This window comes from Brachionichthys hirsutus, chromosome 22 (assembly GCF_040956055.1).
Source record: "Brachionichthys hirsutus isolate HB-005 chromosome 22, CSIRO-AGI_Bhir_v1, whole genome shotgun sequence".
Lineage (NCBI taxonomy): Eukaryota > Metazoa > Chordata > Actinopteri > Lophiiformes > Brachionichthyidae > Brachionichthys > Brachionichthys hirsutus.
The window spans coordinates 2,342,776-2,364,924 of record NC_090918.1 but is presented as its reverse complement, the minus strand read 5'-3'; the positions used below and the strand labels follow the sequence as shown (position 1 = coordinate 2,364,924).

Genomic DNA, 22,149 nt, shown 5'->3' with positions numbered 1-22,149 from the left:
ATTCATGTCTGGTTGAGCTGGGCCATGTTGTCTGTACACATTTTCAATGATTCCTTTTAAAGACGGTCCAATCGTTCCAAAACAAAAACGATAGGCCGTGCCAAGATTATGGGTCGTCTCCCGCTCTGAAAACGGACCTCCGTGTAAATACTAAGGACGTCCCGATCCGATCTTGTGATCCGAAATCGGGCCCGATCACAAGCTTGCGGACTCAATCGGAAACGGACGTTAGCTCCCGATCAGAACTCGGATATATATGGATCGATATTGTCATCACTTTTTGTCGGATCACGTGCAGCGTGACACGATCGGTTGAATGCTGGCTAAACACGGAAGCAGCTTGAAGCTGGTCGCGCGAGTGCGTCTGTGGAAGTGGATGACAAAAAACAAAAACCTGGCGATTGAGCTGCTGTTCATTTTATTTTAAATATTCGTATATAATATTTCCTGTTGAACTAGTCCAAGTCCAAAGTGAAAAAAAGTGTTTTATTTATTACTTGAATGTTCAAGCTACGCCACGGAAGTGATCTGTTTAAGAGTTAAATGTTGAAATAAGATGATTAAAATAAAAAATAAGGGACACCCTGTATCCGTTTTTCACTCATCTTAATTTTTATTTTTAATGTATTAAAGAAGTATCGGATCGGGACTCGGACTCGGGGTAAAAAAAAACCTGATCGGGACATCCCTAGTAAATACTAACAGAGGAGGTATTGGTGTGTGTGTGTTTGTTTGTGTCATCCACTGGGACTTGCTGTTTTTAGTATTAATAAACAAATACACACATTCAATGAAACATGACTAAGACGTCTGAGCTAAGAAACGTATTCACCGTAAGTAAGTTAAGTTTTTAGGTGAAACAACAAGGGACATATGCCCCCCCCCCGCCCCCGCCCAAGTAATGTGACAATCACAAACGTATCTCAACACACATCAGGCAAACACACCTGTTAACAGAAAACCATACAATCACAATATCACTTGCCAAATCACTGAAAGGAGGAGGGGCTTAATTTAGTTGATTGAAGGTGAAAGAAGCTTGAAACAGGACAAATTATCGGTTTTCCTCCTGCAGGCAAGAGGAAAAAACTAGTCAAAAACAACAACAGATGCACTCAGATCGTAGGGATGTGTAGCAACATGTTCCCATTTAAAGGTAACTTTCTAAGAAGAGGCCAGAGCAAATAAAGAGAACATTTACAAGGGTGTCACTCAACAATTTATTCCACTGAAAATCCATTTATCTGAATACAGAGTTCTGCCCTTCACTCCACTGCCTTTCCCTAACAGATGGTGTTGTGGGTGCTTATGTCCAATTTGATTTGAACCAAACACTCAGCCAATTTTTACACTGGCATGAAATCCCGGCGAGCCAGATCCGCACACTGGCAGTCAGAAATAGCAGCGGCGAGGGCGCGACATTGTGAAAGAATGATGAAGGGCAAAATCTGGAGCGACATTCGAGAAAGTCGCAGAAAAACTTTCCTTGTTGTCTCATTTTGCTTGTGTGCTGCTATTTCTCCCTCTCTCTCTCTCTCTCTCTCTCTCCATCTGCATGTTGTTTTTGTGTCGAGCTGAAGAAATTAGCGATGCTATCTTAATGTTGTGTTTTTGCGGGAGACAGAGAAATGTTCCTTTTACAGACACACACACCATTTTCCCCCAATTGCCACTGCGACCTGCATTATCATTAAATGGTGTGTGATAGCATCGAGACGTTTGAATCCACTGTGGGCTAATTCTGCACCGCACCTTATTACGGACAAGCTATGGGACTGAACACAGATCCCATTTTCATTTTACTGCCTCATCCTTTACAGGCTGAAGAGACCACATGTCGAATGTGGTACTGATAAGCACCCAATGCTGCCCACTAATTGCCTGGTTAACAAACAGAGCCTCATCAGGGACTTTTGAATAGATAATAGAGGTTCAGCGGTCAGGTGGAAACCTTGTATCTGCCGAATGTCAACTTAAAAATGCAAGTAAATCATGACTTGCACCGTCTAATTTGCTTTTAGGAGATTTCTTCCAGGAGATTTCTCAAACAAGATAGTTATGATTTAAGAAAAATCTAATTCCATTTTCAGCTGCAATTTTTAAGTTATTAATCACAGGAGCAAATGGAATTTTGAAAACTGTGTGCATGAACCAATCATTGAAGAATAAAAAGTCAAATTCTACATCCTCGACCTGATGCGGTGACGCGAGGGTTAAACAGTCGGGGCCAGTGGTCTCTTAATGCAGGCACATCTCTTCTTGTCAAAAGCATCGTGCCGAAGTAGGCCAAGGCATGTGTGACGGTGTGTGTCTGTGTGTGTGTGTGTGTGTGTGTGACATACACAGTGGCTTCGCTGCTGTAATGGAAAATGACACTTGCAATCTGTCTCGTGGCAATAACCCCTCTTCAGTGCTCTTGTCTCCACTCCACGGTTGTGCACGCGCACGCGCACGTGCACATTCAATGTCTCTTGTCACCGCGGCAGCCCCTGGGCCGTCCTTGTCAGCGCACAGCTTTATTGCATCACTTTAACGTGACAACAAAAGAAGACATTGTGCATGGGGTCTGCAGTGTATAAGGAGGGGAATGGGCCCACGCATTAACTATGAACACACACACACACACACACACACACAGACACACACTCTGTGACATTTTTCGTCTGCCTGTCAAAGCAATGACAGAGAGACAGACAGAACAGCAAGACACTCCTGACACAATAATGTTGCTTTGCATGTTGGAAGCCAATTCAAACAAGGCTGAGCTGTGACTTTAACCTCCCCTGTGCTTGTGTGTGTGTCTGTTTGTGTGTGTGTGGGTGTGTGCGTGTGCGTGCGTGTGTGTGAGACCGATAGATGAAGCCTGTTTTTTCTGATGCTATCGTAGATCTGGTGCCATGCTGTCCGTTTGATTGGCAGTTGGCTTGGCTTTTAGAGTGACTTTGCTTTGCCGGACGGCGGAGGCGGGACCCGCCTATTCCAGTCAGCGCGGACGCTGTTGACGAGCACAAACAGAAGCACACACACACACACGTCTCCCTCTGTTTACGCGTCTGTTTGATATTCATCTCCATCTCTTTTTTTTTTTTTTGTCTTTCTCCTCTACGTGTGAACGTTTGTTCCATCTGTGCGTCGATCGGTCCGAGACGGAGCGCGTCGTAAAAGTCTTAAGAATAGTCCACGTTGTCCTGGGTGCTGCTCAAAGATAAGCGCGGCAGACATGTGAGAACCATTAGACCGATGGAAACAACAGTCCAAACACTGACTAGCATGTGTGTGCGCTCAATTGACTATAGAGTTATTGTTCTCCAATTATTCAATCGCACCGACGTCCTTTAAATCTTTTCCTACTCCTCTATTTTCCTGGCGAGACGATTTCTAGGCTAAGACAAAATGCAATCTCCGATCGGTTGATGAGATTATTGCCTCCGTCAATAACAGTTAAGGCTGCTGGTTAGGTTGCATTTAGATCATTCAGCCATCTGTGGCAAGCAAATAGAGAGTAAGACTGAAATGAAATGATCCGGTTAAGAACGTTATGCAGCGACAGGAAGAAGAATCATTTTTCTTTTTAGATTCCATTTGTGTCATGTGATTGAATAAAAATTTAACAGAAACAGGCTTAAAGGGCCAACGACCACAATTGTGTTCATTAAGTTATTCTTGCCCGGCACGGGGGGGGGGGGGCACAAAGTCAGTGAAGACAGTCGTGTAGCGAAATATGTGAGATGATGTTTTCAGGAAAAGGGATCAAAAGTCTCAGCTTCAGTTTTCTACATTCAGTTTTAAATATGTTTAACGTGAACTTGTGTGATGTGTCACTCACTCATCGCTTTAAGGGGGGGGGGGGGGTCATTTGATTGAGCTGTTAATGGAGTAACATTGTAATTCCATGACTGTTGGATTCCCTCTGTCGAGCTTCGTACGGCTTCAAGACTAAGTGAGTTTAAGCGACGGGAGAAGCTGCAGCTCGAGTTCAGACAGCTCCAAACTGCAGTCGCTCAACTCGTGGACTAATCGTCTCGACAACATCTGGCTAAGCGGAGCCTGCAGACTACAGTGGGGTGTGTTGACCTTGGCCTTAACCTTATCAGTGTAATGAAACAAAGCAACAAAACAGACGTGAAACAGACGTGAAACAGACGTGAAACAGACGCATCATCTGCAGCCAACTGGAAACACAATCCAGCTCTGTTGGGCGACTGGAAATCCTGAGTCCGGCTGTGGTTTCACCTCGTAAAGTGATACTGGGCTCAATAATAGGGACCATGATGTGTTTTAAGATCGGGGGGGGGTTGATGTCACACAAACCAGACCGGTGGTTTAGTGTGGACGGCTCCTTGAGCAAGTATCACAAGACTGTCTGGTGTGAAACAAACAAACCCGAGCATAATTTGAAAGAGAGAGAGGGAGAGAGAGAGAGAGAGGGAGAGAGAGAAGAGGAACGGAGACGTAAAGACAAATCTGCCAGAAGGAAAACATGGACTGTGGAATGTTTTCCCAGATTCACGGAAAATGTGTTATTGGATAAAATGGACCCATGTAGCAGCATCACGAAATCAAATCAGACACACACACACACACATGCACGCAGGAAGGCACCCGCAGCTTATAAAACAGACCTTAAATAGAGCTGTTGCACACAATTAACAGACTGCTAATCATTGATATTTATAGTTAATCATCATTTCATCCTCAAATTTCAACAAGCAGGATTCGTTTTCTAAATGTAAGGCACTAATCGGGAGGACAAGGCCTCTCAGCACGGTGAAGCGTGCACACACACAAACAGAGCTTGTGTAACCGGTGGTTTGCATTCTGAGTTGTGTGTAGTTTGTCAAATGTGTACACACGCATATGTAAGTTTGATGTTTAATGGGAATACCTTTAAGTAAAGGGGGAGGAACTGACAGGGATAGAAACGAGGATCAAGTGAGGAGCGTAGGCAGGGAGGAGTGCAGCTCGAGGCTCCCCACGCAGAAAGCACAATTACAGGCCAGAGCTAAGAATAATAAGACTAAATGTCACTTTCAAACAATAAGCAACTCGTGGAAAGTTATTATTTTAGGTCTTGCATTCAGAGAAACAGTTGATTATTGCAGGAATAAAGGCTTTTATTTGATTACCGTGTTCACTTAGCCAATTAGTGATTAGTGATAGTAAAAAAAAGTCAAAGATGGATCTACGAATATTGATTTCTAAAATGTTTTACACAATAGCTTAGTTTGCTGGATGGATATTTAGTCCGTAATTATGAACCCTGAATGACAAAACAAAGCTGTTCAATTTAACATGAGGAAAATGGCTAAGCGTCGTCTGTCAGCTACTGCGAACATCATTAACGGGAAGATTACTTATTGATTGAGAGAATCAAGTCAATAATAATAAAGAGCTTCTCCGGCAATTCTGCATGATGTGAAGAGTCGTGTTAAAAATAGAACAATCGCAATTCAAACGACCAAAAATCCTGCAGTCCCCATGATGCAAATCAACAACTTCTTTACCGTCTCCTTTTAAACGCAATGATCTCCCTCAGTCTCAACCTCAAGTTAACCCAACCTAAGATAAACCGGCGGGGTCATTTTATTTCAAGCCCGCTTTAAAAGTCCAATATTATACCCTTTCTCCACAAGTTAACGCAGTTCCCAAACACTTATATGAAATATCTGCGACAGTCTTTGGTCTAAATAGCAAACAGATGCTGCAGGACAGCGTCCGTCATTTCTGCCTCAAACAGCTCCGTCAGAAAAGCTTCTGAAAACGAAAACGAAACTGAATTCATTGCGTGCAGCTGCATCCTGAATGTGTCACAGTAAGAGAGATCTCCTCCAGAAGCGTTTCTGATTACAGAACTACACAAACTACGCCGGATTGACTGGATGGTTTTTTTTTTTAGCTGTTTTTGGGTTGATAATGTCCCAAACCCTCCATAATGGTAAGACACATGGGAAATGTGAGTGCTTTATTATATGGGACCTTTAAGTAAAGGGTAACAGTTGATCTCACCTTTGTGAATATATTAAAGAGCGCACGTCTTAATGCCCCTCTTATTGCCACCGACTGTGATGTTCTTGGAAGGAAAGTGAAACAAACACCTGGTTTAGGGACACGATCGGTGCAGAGCAACTGATTTGCTTTGTCTGTAATACAATTAGCTGAGACGGTCTGTGTTTGTGTTGTGTGTGCCTACATGTCACCCTGTGCATGCGTGCATGGATCTGAGTATGCTTATCGCTGGATGTTTAAGTGTGTGTGTGTGTGTGTGTGTGTGTGTGTGTGAGACAGCTCCAGCCCCAAACTGACTGGCATCTGGCGGTGGCAGTTGTTTTAACAGCTGAGCTGACAGCATTAATCCGAACGCACCCAAATCAAAAGGAGACAACACCTGTTCACTTCTGCTGAGCCCAGCCGAGGGAGAGGAGGAGGGAGAGACAGAGAGCAAAGTATGAATGGAGCACGGGAGTGAAAGAGATGGAGGGGGAGTGATTAAAAGCAGGTGGACTGAGTGATAGGGACAAAGGGAGGTGGGAGGAAAAGGATGGAGAGAAGAGAGGACAAGGCAAAGATGGAAGATAAGGGATGAGAGGGAGAACGGAGAGAATAGGGAAGGCTGAGGTTGGAGAAAAGGAGGCAAAGGAAGACGACAAGATCGGGCACGCTGCCAGGCATCGCACGAACAGGATCCATTCCCCTGAGCGAAGCGGAAAGGGGCAGTGGGCCAAACGAGGAGGGAGGGGTGAAAACAGAGGGACGGGAGGAGAGATACTCGCGGACGGATAGAGGGATCCCACAGGGAGAAAGAGCAGGAGGACTGGAGAGAGAAGGGACAGGAGTTGGAGTTGGAGCTCGTCGCGAGGGGCTGGTGACGGCGGCTGTGCCGGCCAGGCAGTAGCAAAGGGAAAGAATGCAGGGGTGGGGGGGTAGATGGAGCCCGGCGGGGGGACGCTTGCTTCCCAACATCTGGCTCAAATAAGGCCGGGCCGCGCTGTGGGCTCAGGGTCGTGACCCCTAAGGCTGACAACACACTTCATCTATAGGACACACCCTCTGACCAGCAAGCCAGGGGTTAATTAACACAGACCCTGTGGCTTCAAAGACACAGTGGCTGACTGGTGGAGGGGCTGAGTGACTGGCTGCTGATTGACTGGCTGGTGGAGGGGCTGAGCCTGAATGGATATGCGAGTAGTGGCGAGGCTCAGAAGCTGATTGGCTGACATGGCCGAGTCGCTGTACGCTGGCTTCCTGTGGATTACCCAGCTGACTAAGTCGTTGCGCTCTGAGTGAGGAGAGTAAAACCTTAACCATAACATATGCAACCACCTTGACAGATGGTCATTGACGAGGGCGTGGAGACAGTGGTGGCAGCATTTATCCATTCGCTCTTGCATCAACCTTGTTTTCAGGGAGAACAGCAAAGACCCGGGTCCTTCGAGCTGGAAGGCATTTCCCCATTTCTCATCCAAAAACTGAAAAGCCTTTGAAAACGTTCACAAGTCAGTGTGAAATAAAAGCCAACGTTTCCATGGAAGCCTGGAAGGACAAACTCGAGCCCCATCGCACCTTGCAGCTCTGATGCGTTCACGCTTTATTGACAGGAAATGTACTTGACTATGATCATGCTGCTGCCCCTGGTGTCACAGGTGTATGTGAAGTGTTGGGCAAGAATACGTGTATATACCGTAAAAGTAATACTAGTTAAAACTGTTCAGCGATCATCCAAAGCTGACCGGCGTCAAATTGATCATTTTTATGTAGTCGTCACCAGTTAATGTTGATCATGATGAAACTGCAGGCATGAAAATAAAGCCGTACCAATACTTCTAATAAAAATAAAAAAAAAATAGATCAAACTGTAAACTCCAGCGTGAATTAAATGTCTTGGACTCATTACTTATAACACAACATGGTCGCATCCCTTACTTAAAGCAGCCTTCATGCAGCTTCTATTAACGTGCAAACATTAATAGAAGAGTCTGGAAGGCTTGGAGCAAAGCGACTGCTTTTACTGTCCTGCCGTGGCAAGAAGTCAAGAAAAAGAATCAAACTACTCACAGGGTAAAGTACTAAATGGAAGATCAATGAAGTTTTCTGCTGACTTGACGAGCCTCTTGACAATGGAAAACTCTTTCCAAACGTCATCATCTGGTCTTTTGAAAACTGGGAGAAGCCAAGAAAGTGATTCCTATTCTCGGTTGTTCCACACTGCGCCTCGGTGATGTTGAAAGTGCCCTGGTGACAACTGTAAACATGTCTCAGACGTATCTTACGCCTTTTTGAGAACACAATGGCGGGACGCAATTCGCAAACTCATTCATCTCGCAGCGGTTATGCAGCATAAAAACCTTCCTCTGTCTCTCCATGCATGGGAAGAAAAGAGAGGAAGAATCTCCGAAAAGGGAAGGCGGAAACCAAAGAAGAAGAGTTTACGAGAACGCTGAAAAAGCCAATCACGGATTCCACTGGTTTGGTCATGGGACATGGCGCTGAATGGAAGTCAACGGGCAGATGCCGAAACGCTTTGGGCCTGTCTCATATTTGGGAGTCAGCGACAGCAGGCCTTCATGTGGGAGGAGCTTGACTCACACAAACCTATTCAAATTAAGTGTGTGCATCACAGGACACGCACAAATGCATTTAAAATGCAACGAAACACACTAATAAATATCCCCTCGACCGGCATCAACACGACAACACAAATACACACCCGCATGCGCACACTAGCTGTAGGACCGCCAAACTGCGACGCGGGTAGGTCACCAATAGCTACGCCGCGGAGGCCCTGGCTGATTCATGAACTTGAAGCCTTTGTCCTTACTTAATGCCACGCCGGGAGGCCAAGAGCAACACACAGAGACACACACACACACAAACACACACACCATCAGAAAAACCACAGGAGCCTATCTCCTCTTTATAAGCCCCTTTATGCTGCTGTATTGGACAAAAGCTGAGGCACTGCAAACACACACACACACACACACAGAGAGACACACGCACACACCATTCATATCGCTCATCTGAACTGGGAAGAATGGTAGAAAGGAGATTCGTCCCCACTGATTGTGTCGTGTGAGACCGGAGAGAAGAGAAGCGAAAAACAATTCAATAAGAAAAGTGACTTGAATGCGCTTTCATCAAGCCAACAATGGCCGGCCGCACAATAGGCCTCAGGTTCGCCCCCACAACGACGCTGCCTGTTTCTCACGTGGAATAAAGGACACAATGCTGATATTTTACTTGCCGACTTCAAGCATGGAAAAGTTAGCGGACAGAGCAGACATCTAAAGAATCAGAATGGATAAACCCGAGGTGTCTGTCCATCTGCTACAGACGGGCATCGCTTCTCCGTCAGCGCTGCGATGTGTCTTGGGTGGATTTCGTTTGCCTTCCATGAAACAAGAGGTGCAGCATTAAAAACACAAGTTCAAACCTCTCCGGTGTAAAGTTCAAGGCCGATCTGGTCACAGAAGCACGATGGCGACTTCGCTTTATAAAATGCTGCCTGTGAATTTAGGTGCTTTTATTTTGTAAATAGGAAAACAAAACATTCTCTCTTTACTTTAGGGAATTATATTTTTATTTTTTTTAAATCTCCCTTTCAACTCTCTCCCCGTTTCATTTAATTTGACTTCCTTTTCCCAGCGTGAGAAGAATAATCTGGACAAACAATGGCTGTGAGAGTCCTGCTGCACTTCACGTTAATTTATACGACTACTAATTACCTTCCAAGAGGGTGGAAATCACAAAGACGTCCGCCAAGCTCCCACGCCAGGGCTGTGAACCCAATGAGTCCACAACCCCCCCCTGAAGGGATGCGATCACATGGCCATTTGATGACATGCAAGGGTTGTATATGTCGACGTCAATGTTTATAGTGTATATGCAAGTGTGTTTGACCCCCCCCCCCCCCCACACACACACACACACAGATACCAAAGCAGTGGAAGGATTAAGTAAAGAGAGGGAGAGCTTGGACTGATAGACAGATGAAGGAGAGCCTGCCTCCCCTCGCTCTCCTCCTTCTCGGCAGAACGTATCCGCCCCTCCCATTGTCGCCCGCTGGAGAGTACGGAGGCGTGAGGGCGCGGCGGCCGCTGTGTGCCTGCGTCTCAACAATGGCCTTGCCTAAGTGCTGTCCTATAAAATGCCTCAGTGCTCTCTAAAAGCTGGATTCCCTCCTTGCCTTGAACATAGATGAAGTGCTGTGCGTGTGTGTGTGCGTGTGTGTGTGCGTGCGTGTGTGTTTGGTGACATCTGTCATTGAGTTGGCATTTTCAGTATGGAAACCAGCGCCTTGGAGCAGCGAGCACGCTCAGCCATAAAAACACCATTCTAGTTGACCTCGGGGTTGCCAGCAGGGCTGTAGACCTGCTCATGTGTGTGTGTGTGTGTGTGTGTGTGTGTGTGTGTGTGTGCGTGTGTGTGTGTGTGTTCACAAGATTGTGATTCTGTCCCTGTACAGGCGTTCAGATTAAGGCGGTGAAGTATAGAGGTTGACCCCAGTGTTGCACCCTGACGCAGTAAAGCAACACTATCGCCATTTGTTGACCACGATGGGGCCACTGCCGGGAGGGGCGGGGGGGGGGGCACCAGGGGCTCGCAATCGATTCTGTTTTGTTATTTTTATTTTTTTTCTATTACAGAGGCTTTACTAGAAATGCATGTCAGTTTGTTTGTTGTCTTTGTTTAATTATTTTAAGGCAGGACTTGTTGCTATTTATTATTTATTTAATATCAGACTACTAATTAGTTCAATTTCTGTCAATATATATATATATATTTCTTTTTTTTTTTTTACAGAAAGTACCCTGAAGGTACATAAAACTTAGAAATACTGAATCAATTTAGTGGCTTTTAATATTACCGGTGTTAAAAATGGTGGTTGAGATTGGGGAAACGCCTGCACTTTGTGAACAGGAAGAAATGAAAGAGCATGAAATTCCTACTCCAGCAGCGTCTTTCCAGCGTGGACACAGAGAAACTTGTCACGTACTGCGTTGCCACGAGGCCACGCCCCCTACAATGGTTGTCCTGTACTGCTTTTTTATAGAAATAATCACTCTAAGCTAAAGTTAAACATGAGAAATGGGACTAATATATAATAATATAATATAATATGGGTTAGCAGCGCACATTAAATACTAAGTAATTACATTAAAAAAAGGGGTTCTTTCAGGGCGCTTTCTTTGGTGACCTGCACACTACCCCTCAACGTCAGCCAAATCCAACATGTGAAGGTTTCCTCTGTGTTTCTGCCTATTCAAAGCAGAAGAAGAGAATACAGAAAGTCCCAGAGGCTGTGGATCTGAAGCAGAGGGTCCAGCTAAGGAGAGGAGAGAGGAGAGGCTGAGTGTCTGCTGAAAGTCCAGGGCAATGGCGGCACCCCTCCAGGGGTTGAGAGGAACATCTGTGCCCCATTTAGTGATGTGTCATCTCATTTTAATCCCCCTTATTTTCCTTCTCTTTCATGTTACAGTAAAAAAAAAAAAAAAAAACGACCTGTCTATATCTTCCTATCCATCTCTCCAGGGATTAAAGTTCGGGTTTGGCAGCCATGCAAAATGGAGAAAATGTGTTCTTCAATGATTATTACACTCATGTCCATTTTCCCAGGTGTATGAAAAGAACAAAACATTAAAAATACGGTGACAGGAATCAAAATTAGATCATCTGTGAGCCGTTACGGCAACAGTTACGTTCAGAAAAACGTTCTGCAGGATGATGACAAGCAGGGCGACCCCGAATCCAGCTGACAAATGAATGGGCTCGATGTTACTGTGAAACTTCCAAGCCACCGTTTTGATTTATTTGATGACGGTTTGTCACTTTCAGCTCATTTCGAGACTGTATTTAGTATCGCTGATGGAGGGAACCGCATCAGGCCTGGTGTCACCCCGCTGGGCTCAAAGATGATCACAATGCCTGCATATGCTACGTGGAGGTCAAGGGTTAAATGTGAAGACCAAGGAGCTGTCCAGGTGTGTGTGTGTGTGTGTGCACTTGTGTTGCCTCCTCCTGGGTTTAGTGCCGGCTGTCCTCTCGACCCCATGCCCTCCCGCGACGCTCTGGACTCTGCTCTCATCATTCCACGTAATAACACGCACACACACTCGAGCACGAACCGCTCACCCAGCCACTTGGAGTCCGGACACACACACACACACACACACACACACACACACACAGACAGACAACGCAGAGTCATGGCATTCTTATCTTCACTCTTCCTCCCTGTCACTCCTGGAGACTTTATTAAAGGCGGTGGACGGCGGTTGCTTTGTGCGCCTGCACGCTTGTGTGTGTGTGTGTGTGTGGTGGTGAGTGTGTATCTCCAGGGTAGCAGGTGGCCGCTGGTGTTAGACAGGAGATAAATGGAGAGAGTCGAGGGTTGGGCCAGGCCGTGGGGGACAACATGGCGAGTCATTTATTAGAGGCCAACACACACGTTACACGCACGCTCCCAAATCACATTCCTGCCATAAAACACACTTGGGCACGCATTTTCTGTCAGGATACATATGCAAATACAAATACACAAGTGTAGATTCTCCCAATGGCTGAAACAGCATGTGAGCGCGCGCACACACACACACACACACACACACACACACACTGACCTAGTATCTACTACTCCATTCATCTAGCCAAAGTAGAGCAACACTAGCCACAGACATAAAACTATATATTTCAAACTTAAGCCATTGGGGCTTATGTGTGTGCGTGTGTGTGTGTGCGTGTAGGTGTGTGTAGGTGTGTGCGTGTGTTCATGTCTAGCTCAGGGCTTGCCTTTGTTGTCAAGCCTCTCATTCCGTTTCGAGATGTTTATCGTTTTCAGACCCGTTTCCGTGTCTTTGGCCCCCCTGTTCACATCACTCCTGGTGTTAATGTTCCTCCATCCAATGCGTGTGTGTGTGTGTGGGTGTGTGCGTGTCATTGATCCAGCTGGAAGCAGTGTGCGAGCCTGTGTGTTAGAGAGAGAGACGGCAGTAATATTCCGGGCCTTTCATAATGATTAAAGCCTTCATTAAATTTTCATCCCAACCTGCTGTTTGCTGCTAATGGCCTTTGTGAGCCACGCAGCCAAACAATAGCTAGCTGGGCAGAGACAAGGGATTTCTATCTCGAGTTCAATACCCCCCCCCCCCCCTATTTGCCTCTGCCTCTCTTCATCTTTTCTCAGCATCCCTTTTCTTCCTGTACACTTTCATTTCTTCCATTCTCTTTTGCATGGCCTGGGTTTTATATCTGTGCGTGCGTGTGTGATGGTCCGGGGCCTTTTGTTAAGCGTCTTTCATGTGAACGTAGGGCAGATAATGCTCCGGGTTGGTTTGTAGCGCCCTGCTAATGGGCTCTATGAAGACACTGCTCTTCCTCTCCTTCATCGAGCTCCCGTCTTTCCTTCTGCCTCTCTCTTCCTCCTGGCTGCGCCGGCTGACTCATAAAGATCCATTATTGCTGGTGGGTTTTTTTTTCTTCCTGTGCAGCCGGATCATGAGGTCTAGTGAAGCAGCAAACAACACAAAACACACCTCAATTACAGCTCGGATTGACCAACAACCCAGCCTTTCTCCCTTCTTTTGTCCGACGTGCCACAACAGACCTCTCTATTGACGAGAATAAAAACACCCAGCAGCCTCCACTGCTTTGAAAAACCCGACAGAGAAAAAAAAAAAGCCTGGAAAAATAAGTTTAGCACATCGCAGCTTGAACTGAAAGCCTGTTGATGTGCTGTCGGTACACACACACACACACACACACACATGAACGGCCACTCTTAAAAGACAAACACGCAACGTGCTGTGTGTTCGCTCACCTTTTGGGCACAAGGCTGCACACTGCAAACAGCGATGTGTGAATAGAAACCGCAGCACACAACAGTGGAGCTTTAGGAGATAAAGGCAGCGTATATGAACGAGTATCAGGAGCTCTAACGGTTCTTATATGCATCTGCTTTAGAGCTGCTCACCGGTCGACTTGGTTCAGAGGAAGCGAGACCTAAGCAGAGGTAGACCTGCACCCAATTAAGTCTAACCGGGGTCAGTCGGGCTCCGGCCACTGCCTCGGGACTTGGATCTGTGTCAATATGACTAATATGTAAGTGGATTTGAGTCTACTAATACACAGATTAAAGTTAGCGGTAAGTTAGCAGTGAGTGTGTCCTCAATAATGCAGTTCACGAGTAAATAAAGGGGGTTCAATCTTTGGCCATGGACCAGAGGTTAAAATCCCACCGCCCAGGTTTAATAAAATAAAAATAAACAAAAACCTTTGAGTCTACAAAAGGTATCTTTATCAACTTTGTGATGACAGAAAAGCTTCATTCATTCATTTTGATATTTTTTGTCCAATCAGCATGAAGATTGTTAACTGTTATTACTTTGATATCATTTCATAGTGATTTAAGCCCCCCTTTATCTACCCAATAGAAATGAGATTTCTCAAATTGTCAGCCTAAGGCTAAACTTGTGAACGAAAGGCCGGGACTCACTGAGCTAAGCTATGTAGCCGTTGGCAAAACTCTGGTTCAGCCTCTTCAGCAGTGTGTGGAACGCTTATTTGAGGGGCGAGAGAGAGAGTGAGAGAGAGAGAGAGGGAGAGAGCGTCATCCCTTGGAACTAAAGCCTGGAACATTTCTTTCGATACCCCCACACTCGAGCGAACACCGCACACACGTGAGCACGCATCTTATTTGCCAGGTTGTCCTAAATATGCAAGGCCGGGGGACAATGGGCCGCAACGGCCGATGGCGTTGTCGGCGTGCTGGAAAGACAAAAAGCTGGCCTCTTATCTGAGTGTGTGTGGGTTCAGAGAAAACAATACAGGAAGAGAGAGGAAGGGAGAAGGACATCCCAGTGTGATAAAAGAGCGGCGTGGAGCCAGGGCGCCGGAGGGGAGTCGAGGATCATGCGTCTGGCCGCACAAGCGTCGCCTTTCATCACTGACCTTCAGGCTCATTCTTGATCAGCTCCTCCATCTTCCGTTGTTTCAGCGTGTCCACGACGTCCGCCAGGCTGCCCTTGCGTCTCTCGGGAGTCCCGAGGGTGCCCGTGGCTGATCCCCCGTCGCCGCTGGGTCGCCCGCCGACTCCGCCGTCTTCTTTGCCTGGTGAGGTAGCATTGTGATGGGGGTAAGGACTCAGAGAGCTCCCCTTGATGCCCTCCTGCTCCTGACGGAAAGGAAAAGAAGGAAAAAGTTAGTTCAATTCGAAACCCATACATTTAAGAAACTTTGTGCGAGGAAGAAATAAGGAGGTGGCATCATCTCCATCATCTGTTTTCTTTTGCTCACTTTAGTCTCTCCATCTCCCCTTCTCATAGCTCAATGCAACCACCTGTCATCCCTGGCCAACTGCACACGTCTCCTTCTTCTCCCTTCTCTCCTCTTCACATCCTCTGGAATCTGCATTTGACTGACTTGGAGCTACTTGACAGAACGAGCAGATGAAACGGCAAAAGACTCCGATCACTCCCAGTCGCACTAACTCTTTCATTACAAAGCCTTAAACAGCTTGGCTTTGAGGGGCGTCCAATGCCACCGCACCAAATCCCGATCCCCAAGATTCAGCGCTTTGCTACTTTGGTCCAAAGATTCGCGACGATTAACGCTGAGGATGCAACTCCATCAAACGGGAAAATCACCAAAAAAAAAAATGCATGCCTTTTCAGAAAACAAAGCTTTGGAGTGGTGTCAAATCATTTCCATAAATTCATGAAAGGACTGACAAAACAACAATCAGCATGACAGCTACAAAATATAATATATACGGCTCACAGCAAAGCTCTGTTCCTCTTGCCAAACTGTCAAGATGAATAATTATCCCACCGTCTTGTGTCTAAAGTTTTACAGTCTTAACATATTAACTTTAACACCCTTCAGATGGGAAAGAGAAAAAAAAAGTACATTTTCACAACTGATTCTTGAATTTGTAAATTTTAAAAACTATTTTTCAAGGACAATTTCAACATTTCAGGTCAATTAAAGTTGGCAAACTGTTTTCAAACTGATTGACGGAGGAAGATTATTTTTTGCTGTACTGTTAGTATACGTGTGTACGCACACACACACACACACACACGACACCAGTACATTTCCACCAAGCAATATTTTATCCTCTTAAACGTTTTTGTCATTTTAATCATTCACAGATTATCACAAGTATATATTTTTAATTTCTTAAACCTGTCTGGAAGAGATCTTTAACTCACCATCTTTAAAAAGATACATTTTACATAGGAGAGAGGAAAAGTCTCTGACATAGCAGGATGTAAGTAACGTGAAGCATCTTAATCTTTAATCTGTGTTTGCTTGGCGAACCTGCAGCTCAGACTTAAATCTGGATAAGCCCAATTAAAGACGAGGAGGAGGACGAGAAGCAACGCAAAGATATCTGCCAACGCATGCATGTGTGGATGAGAGAACACTGCATTCGTGCTCTAGAATGTACCGCCTGGCACGCAGGTACACACACGGCACACTCCCAGAAGCATGCACTGGTGTGTTCAGGTGTGTGTTGTTGTTTCAGTTACAGCAACAAGTCAATCAATCAATCAGCCTGCCAGTCTTTCACCTCGGTGCTTCTTTTTTTTTTTTCACCGGAGGGTCAATGGTCCACGGGGTTAATCATTGGCTTATCCTTCCACAACATGGAGCGTGCCACCTGGGACAGTGGCGCACACACACACACACACACACACACGGCCTGCGTTTGTCTGTGTGTGGGAGGCAGCTGCATTAATGACATTATGATGCTTTTCTAATCTTCTTGCAGAAGAAGAACGGAATACCGAGATCCCCGTTCACGCAGACGCTCTCCGCCAGAACCCAGAGGAGCCACGCTGTCCCAACGTTTTCCCTTCGAAGCATCCATCGGATGGACAGAAGCTAAAGACAAATGATTTGTCCTCTGTCTTATATTGAAAATAAACAGGCTTACATTGACAATGCTTTGGTTGTTAGTGGCCAAACGCTATGAGATGTGCTGCGGGCCATTATCGTTTGTCGTTTTATACACTTCTCTCTCTCTCTCTGTCTCTTAGGACCATTTATTTCCACACTTTGAATAAGTCTGTGAATCGTTCACTAATTCTCCCGTCTGTTGCACGTGCGAGACACTGGCTGAGGGTTGTGTGGGTGTTTTGTGATCTTCACGCACTAAAAGACTTCGCTCTTCTGCTCTTGCCACCTCAGGAAGTACGGGATCAACCTATTCCTAGTCTTTCTCTGTCGCTTCATTTCTTTCTTCGCCCAGCTCCCCTGTTCTCCAGATTAAGCAAATGCAGACTTCAAATGAGCGGCTTTGCGATAACGAGTTGCATCAGCGGCGAAATGGCACGCAAAAAGGTAGCAAGACAAGACAAGGGGGGGGTGGGGGGGGGGAGCAAGTGGGAAGAAATCGAAGAAAGACGGAAAGAGCGAAAGGCGAAAGAGAGAAACAGTGAGAGGCGATGTAATTAGAGGAAATGAGAGACAGAGTTGACAGCGAGATACGAGGAGGAAGCAGGCATCTCGAAGGCAGCGGTCACACCTGTCACATCCCATTTATCTAATCCAGCGCCTACTTAAAACAGCCGTACTCGCTTTTTGAGAAAGATGTCGCGCAAACAAAACAGAACGGGGCAAGAATACAGGAGAAGAGATTGAGAGGGGAGCGAGGGGGGGACAGTGTCGGCGGGCGAAGGGGGGGGGCTGTAAGATCTCTTAACCCCGACATCTCGCTGCGTCCAACAATGAAGGTCATTTTCCAATCAAAAGGAATTAGCGGGGCGCCGTGGCTTCTTCAAAGACCTGGAAAATTAGGGCCCATGACATTATTTATGTGCAAAGTCAGACAGACATCCTGATCCTGAAGGCAACTTCAATGGACCCCACCCCCCCTCCATATAATCCATGTACCCTACTGACATGTTTTCACCCCCCTGATAATTTGCAACAGTCCAAGACAGATTCCATCGTGTGAACCGGAGTTACTCATTCCCGCCGGGTTGCAAAACTTTTCTCATCAACATGCATTTATTCGCAAGTAAAAAAAAACAAATTCTGGATACCGAAAACATTATTGTGTGTGAGCAGGTGCCATTTCTACACACCTATGTGTGACAGTGTGCGTGTGCATAGCCTGTAGGTGCGTGTGTGTGTGCACATATGTATTTATATGCACTGGATGTGGCAGGCTGGCAGTGTGGGCGGTTCTGCCTTTAGTTTAGTGATGTCAATTCTCATCCAAAATGACTGGAACAAAGTAAAAATTGCGCCTCACTCTCTTTATCCTTTTACTGCCTCTGCAATGGAACCGAATTAAACAACTTTTGTCTTAAGCTCATCCGTGCGGGGAGGTTGGTTTGAAAAAAAAAAAAAACATGCACCTCCTGCCAGAAAACGAGGGGAAAGGAAATCTAAATGTTATTTCTTTCCCTACAGCTAGCACACATGCCGCCGCTCGTCCTCCTCCTCCTCCTCTGTTGCCCCGACAGAAACAACACACTCTCCCCTCCCTCCCTCTCAACCAGAGCTCGACATGTCTTGGGTTGTGCAAGGTGTTTATGTGAAAAACAATATTGGATGCTTGGCGCGTCGTCGTGGATCAAGGCGCGGACAATGTGGCAGTAGGGAAGAACTGGAAACAGCTGCTCAACTAAAATACACACCGTGAGAGTGTCACTGATCGCTCCTGCAGGGGGTGAGACGTAGCTCTACGCCAGAGCTGCCAATCTCTGCGACGTACACTTAACACACCTCCGACGCACTGCCAACACACGCACGAGCACACACACACACACACACACACACACGTGCAGCAAATCCTTTTACATGCCGTGGTTAAACACAGACACTGTCGGTTTTGACTTTGAGGTCCCTTCCGGCTGGGACAAGCATGCAAACACACACATTACTATTATCCTCCTGTTCTAACGATATGATGACGCCTCCCAAATAATAAAACAACAAGCGATGTTATTTTAGTCTATTAATGTTAATGTTTCTCAAAGCTAAATAAATGAACTGCTTATTTTAATTTTCTATTGTCCTAATGCTAATTGAAATTTCTATTCCATCCATTTCGCCGTTGCCCTTTCCATATGTAAAAAAAAAAAACACACACACAGGTGTACTTTCTGAATTTTAAATAGCAATTTGGCTTAAATGCATGCCAATTTATTTGACCACAACCCCTGCTTGCTGTCGTCAAGCAACCGTGTGTTGATTCATTAGAGCATCACTGGCACGAGAAATTAAGTGTGACCACTGTGTCTCAAGACTGCTCAATAAATGTGTTAAATCTGTCAAATTCTCATGAACAGACACACACACACATAATCAAATGACACAAATAAGCAGAGGGGAACTGAAGAAGAAATAATGCCTGGTGTAGCATCTTTGTAGTTTTCTGTCGCGTTAATGTGCTTCCTGCCTGTTAATGAAATAATTAGTGGTCATTAACACATTTATGAGAGAAGATGTTTGCCTCTGCCCGGAAAAACAATGACGACATTGTTTTCTGCACATTTTTGCACAAGTCAAATATAGGAAATGTCTCCCGTCAGTTCTCAGTCTTATAGTCCAAAAATACTCCGTTTTAATCACTTGATCACTTTCGTCGCTCAATAAAGGTTGAAAGCAATAAAAACAATTATTAAATTGGCAGCACGTAAATTGAATTGTGTGTTGATGGGCTGACCTCTGAGCTGATATGAAATCCCCTACCTACAGGGTTCACGTTTAATGAAGCCCCCCCCCCCCCCCCCCGTTTGATGTCAAACCAGTGTGATGAGCGCTGATGACATCTAGACCTGGGGGGGGGGGGGGGGGGGGGGTAAAAAAACAAGGCAAAATAATCTCACACCTTTCATGGGCTTAAAGCGTGGACGCTCTTCTCTTGCAGCTGTGAGGTAAAGCAGCCTGGCCAAAGCCAAGCCGGCGAGGATGAAGAGGTCAGTGTGCAGCCGAGAGCTTCTTCTGCAACCGTGCTAATTTGCTATGACACGATAAAGCTGTAATCTCCTCCCCCCACCTGCTTTACTGCCAAGTTAACTGGTCGCCGATGAGCCATTTACCTCCCCCTTTCACACACACACACACACACACAGAGCGAGAGAGAGACCCCCCCCTGCCCCACTTCCCCCCTCCCAGAGACTCACAAACACCCCATCATGTCATCCGCTCCTCACTGACAGTCAGCGATGAAGGTGCTGGTGATGTGAACACCTCCCACTCCACCCCCCCCAAAAAAAGTCAGATGAAGAAAGAGAGATAAACCCTCATCCTACCTGCTGGACACGCCCACTCCAGTCAGGTGTGTCAGCAATAACGACACACACACTGTCAGTTAATAAAGTCGACAGTTGTGTGTGTTATTTTGATGAGGACAGAACTTTTTCTGACAATGACGTCTGTTCCGTTTTAAAACATGAATAATTGAATCCCTGTCCTCAACGATAGATGACTTGAGGTCTGTGTGTGTGTGTGTGTGTGTGTGTGTGTGAGAGTGTGTGTGTGTTTTGTTTTCTATCCTATGTGGTCCCAGGACTTTGGTTTACTGCAGACACCGACCACACAGTCCACCGCAGGAGGCCCTGCAGGCTAATCAGCGGGCTAATTACAGAATTAGCTTTCCATTACAGCTCCTAAGCACTGCTTCCTTGTTTTACAACAAGCGAGCATTTATCACCGGTACGGGGGGAGGGGGGCAAAAGGTCGACTGCTGCCGTCAGCGCCAAGGTGTGTATCAAGGTGAGGGCCCAGGAGAAGCTAAGACAATCCGCTGCGTCCTGGCGTGCACACACGATCAGTCAGTGAAAACTCACTCACAGGAGTTTCAGTTTCAAAGAGGACAAATTCCTTTAAGTATTTAATCAACAGGATTGATTAAAAAAACTTTAAATGGTTGAAATCTAAATAATTCAAACCAGCAACAAGCAAGCGTGCAGTTATATTCGAACGATGAACAGCTGAATGTGAATTGGAAATTAGTCGTGTTAATAGCTCAATACGCCACAATGTGAACGCTAACGTTCAACATGCAGTACATGCAACACAACCGTACAAATACACACTCCAGGATGCGCTTACATGCAAAGCGATGCATACCACACAATTTCACACTTCATCTGGACGAAACATGAATGTCTCGCAGTTTTTCAGTCACGCAAACTGTGCATCAATCGGGCTCAAGGCGGCGGCTGGTGGCGCCCGTAAAAGCAAAACGCACGTGAGCAACTAAATGGTAGCCTTGAACCCTCGAGAGCGGCAAAATGTTTTTCACTCGCATTGAAAAACACATTTGTGCCTCTTTAGAAATATCACACGTCTAATGTGAATCACCAAAACCGTATTCGTATAAATATTTTTAATTGAGATTTGTGCAGGTTCTTATTTGTGTTGAGGTTGAAAAGGTGACTCTTAATCACAAACATGAGTTTGGGATCCAATCTGGATGAATATTCATTCAGTTTAAAATGCAGAAGCATTACTTGCCTAAACATTGATGAGAATTTATTGAGGGAAAAAATGACAGTTTTAATTTTATGAAAATGCATTTGAATTGAAATTAGTTTTTTTTTTCTGAATCTCGATATTATAATTTTTTTTAAACTATTTGTATAATAGTGAAAGCTGCAGAAAAGTAAGGTCTGAAGTCTTTACTGTTGAGGGACATCGCAATTAATAATCTGATGCATTCTCAAAATATTTGCAGTGTGTTAACATTTTGGAGCTGAAATGGGCAAAAACAAACTGGATGTACAGGAACAATTTATTTGAGGCTTTTTTGTCCTTTCTTCAAGTTAAGCAAGCTTGAAACTTTAGAGTTTTCAGTGGGTTTCCCACAGGAGACAAAGTCATCTGAATATTCTGGTGGGTGGGTCAGTTGGAAACGTCTTCATCCTGTGGGCGCTGGTCAGCGCCGAGCGCCGGTCTCATCCGTCGGCAGCATGCAAGAGAGTCTGGAAACGCAAACCCGTAACTGTCCTTACCATGCTGGGGGGGCTGTCCAAGTTGCGGTTCGGGGGCGAGTGAGGGGACACCTTGCCACAGTAGGCGGCCAGGGGGAGGTGGATGACACTGCGCAGTCCCTCGCTATCCTCATCCTCCACTCGCTGTCTGCTGGTTGTCATGGTTACCTCTCCATCTGTCCCCCCATATGGAGAGGCTGGT

At 45.8% G+C, this 22,149-nt stretch overlaps 1 protein-coding gene across 1 annotated transcript in view; it reads right to left on the bottom strand.

Annotated features, from left to right (window-relative positions):
- Positions 1-22,149, bottom strand: part of sox5 (SRY-box transcription factor 5) — a 47,888-nt gene that overhangs the window by 25,362 nt on the left and 377 nt on the right. Inside the window, exons 2-3 of the mRNA XM_068755481.1 lie at positions 21,969-22,144; positions 14,944-15,166 (exon numbers count right to left, since the gene is read on the bottom strand). Of these exons, the coding sequence (XP_068611582.1) occupies positions 14,944-15,166; positions 21,969-22,144 (399 nt within the window). The remainder of the gene's footprint in view (positions 1-14,943; positions 15,167-21,968; positions 22,145-22,149) is intronic.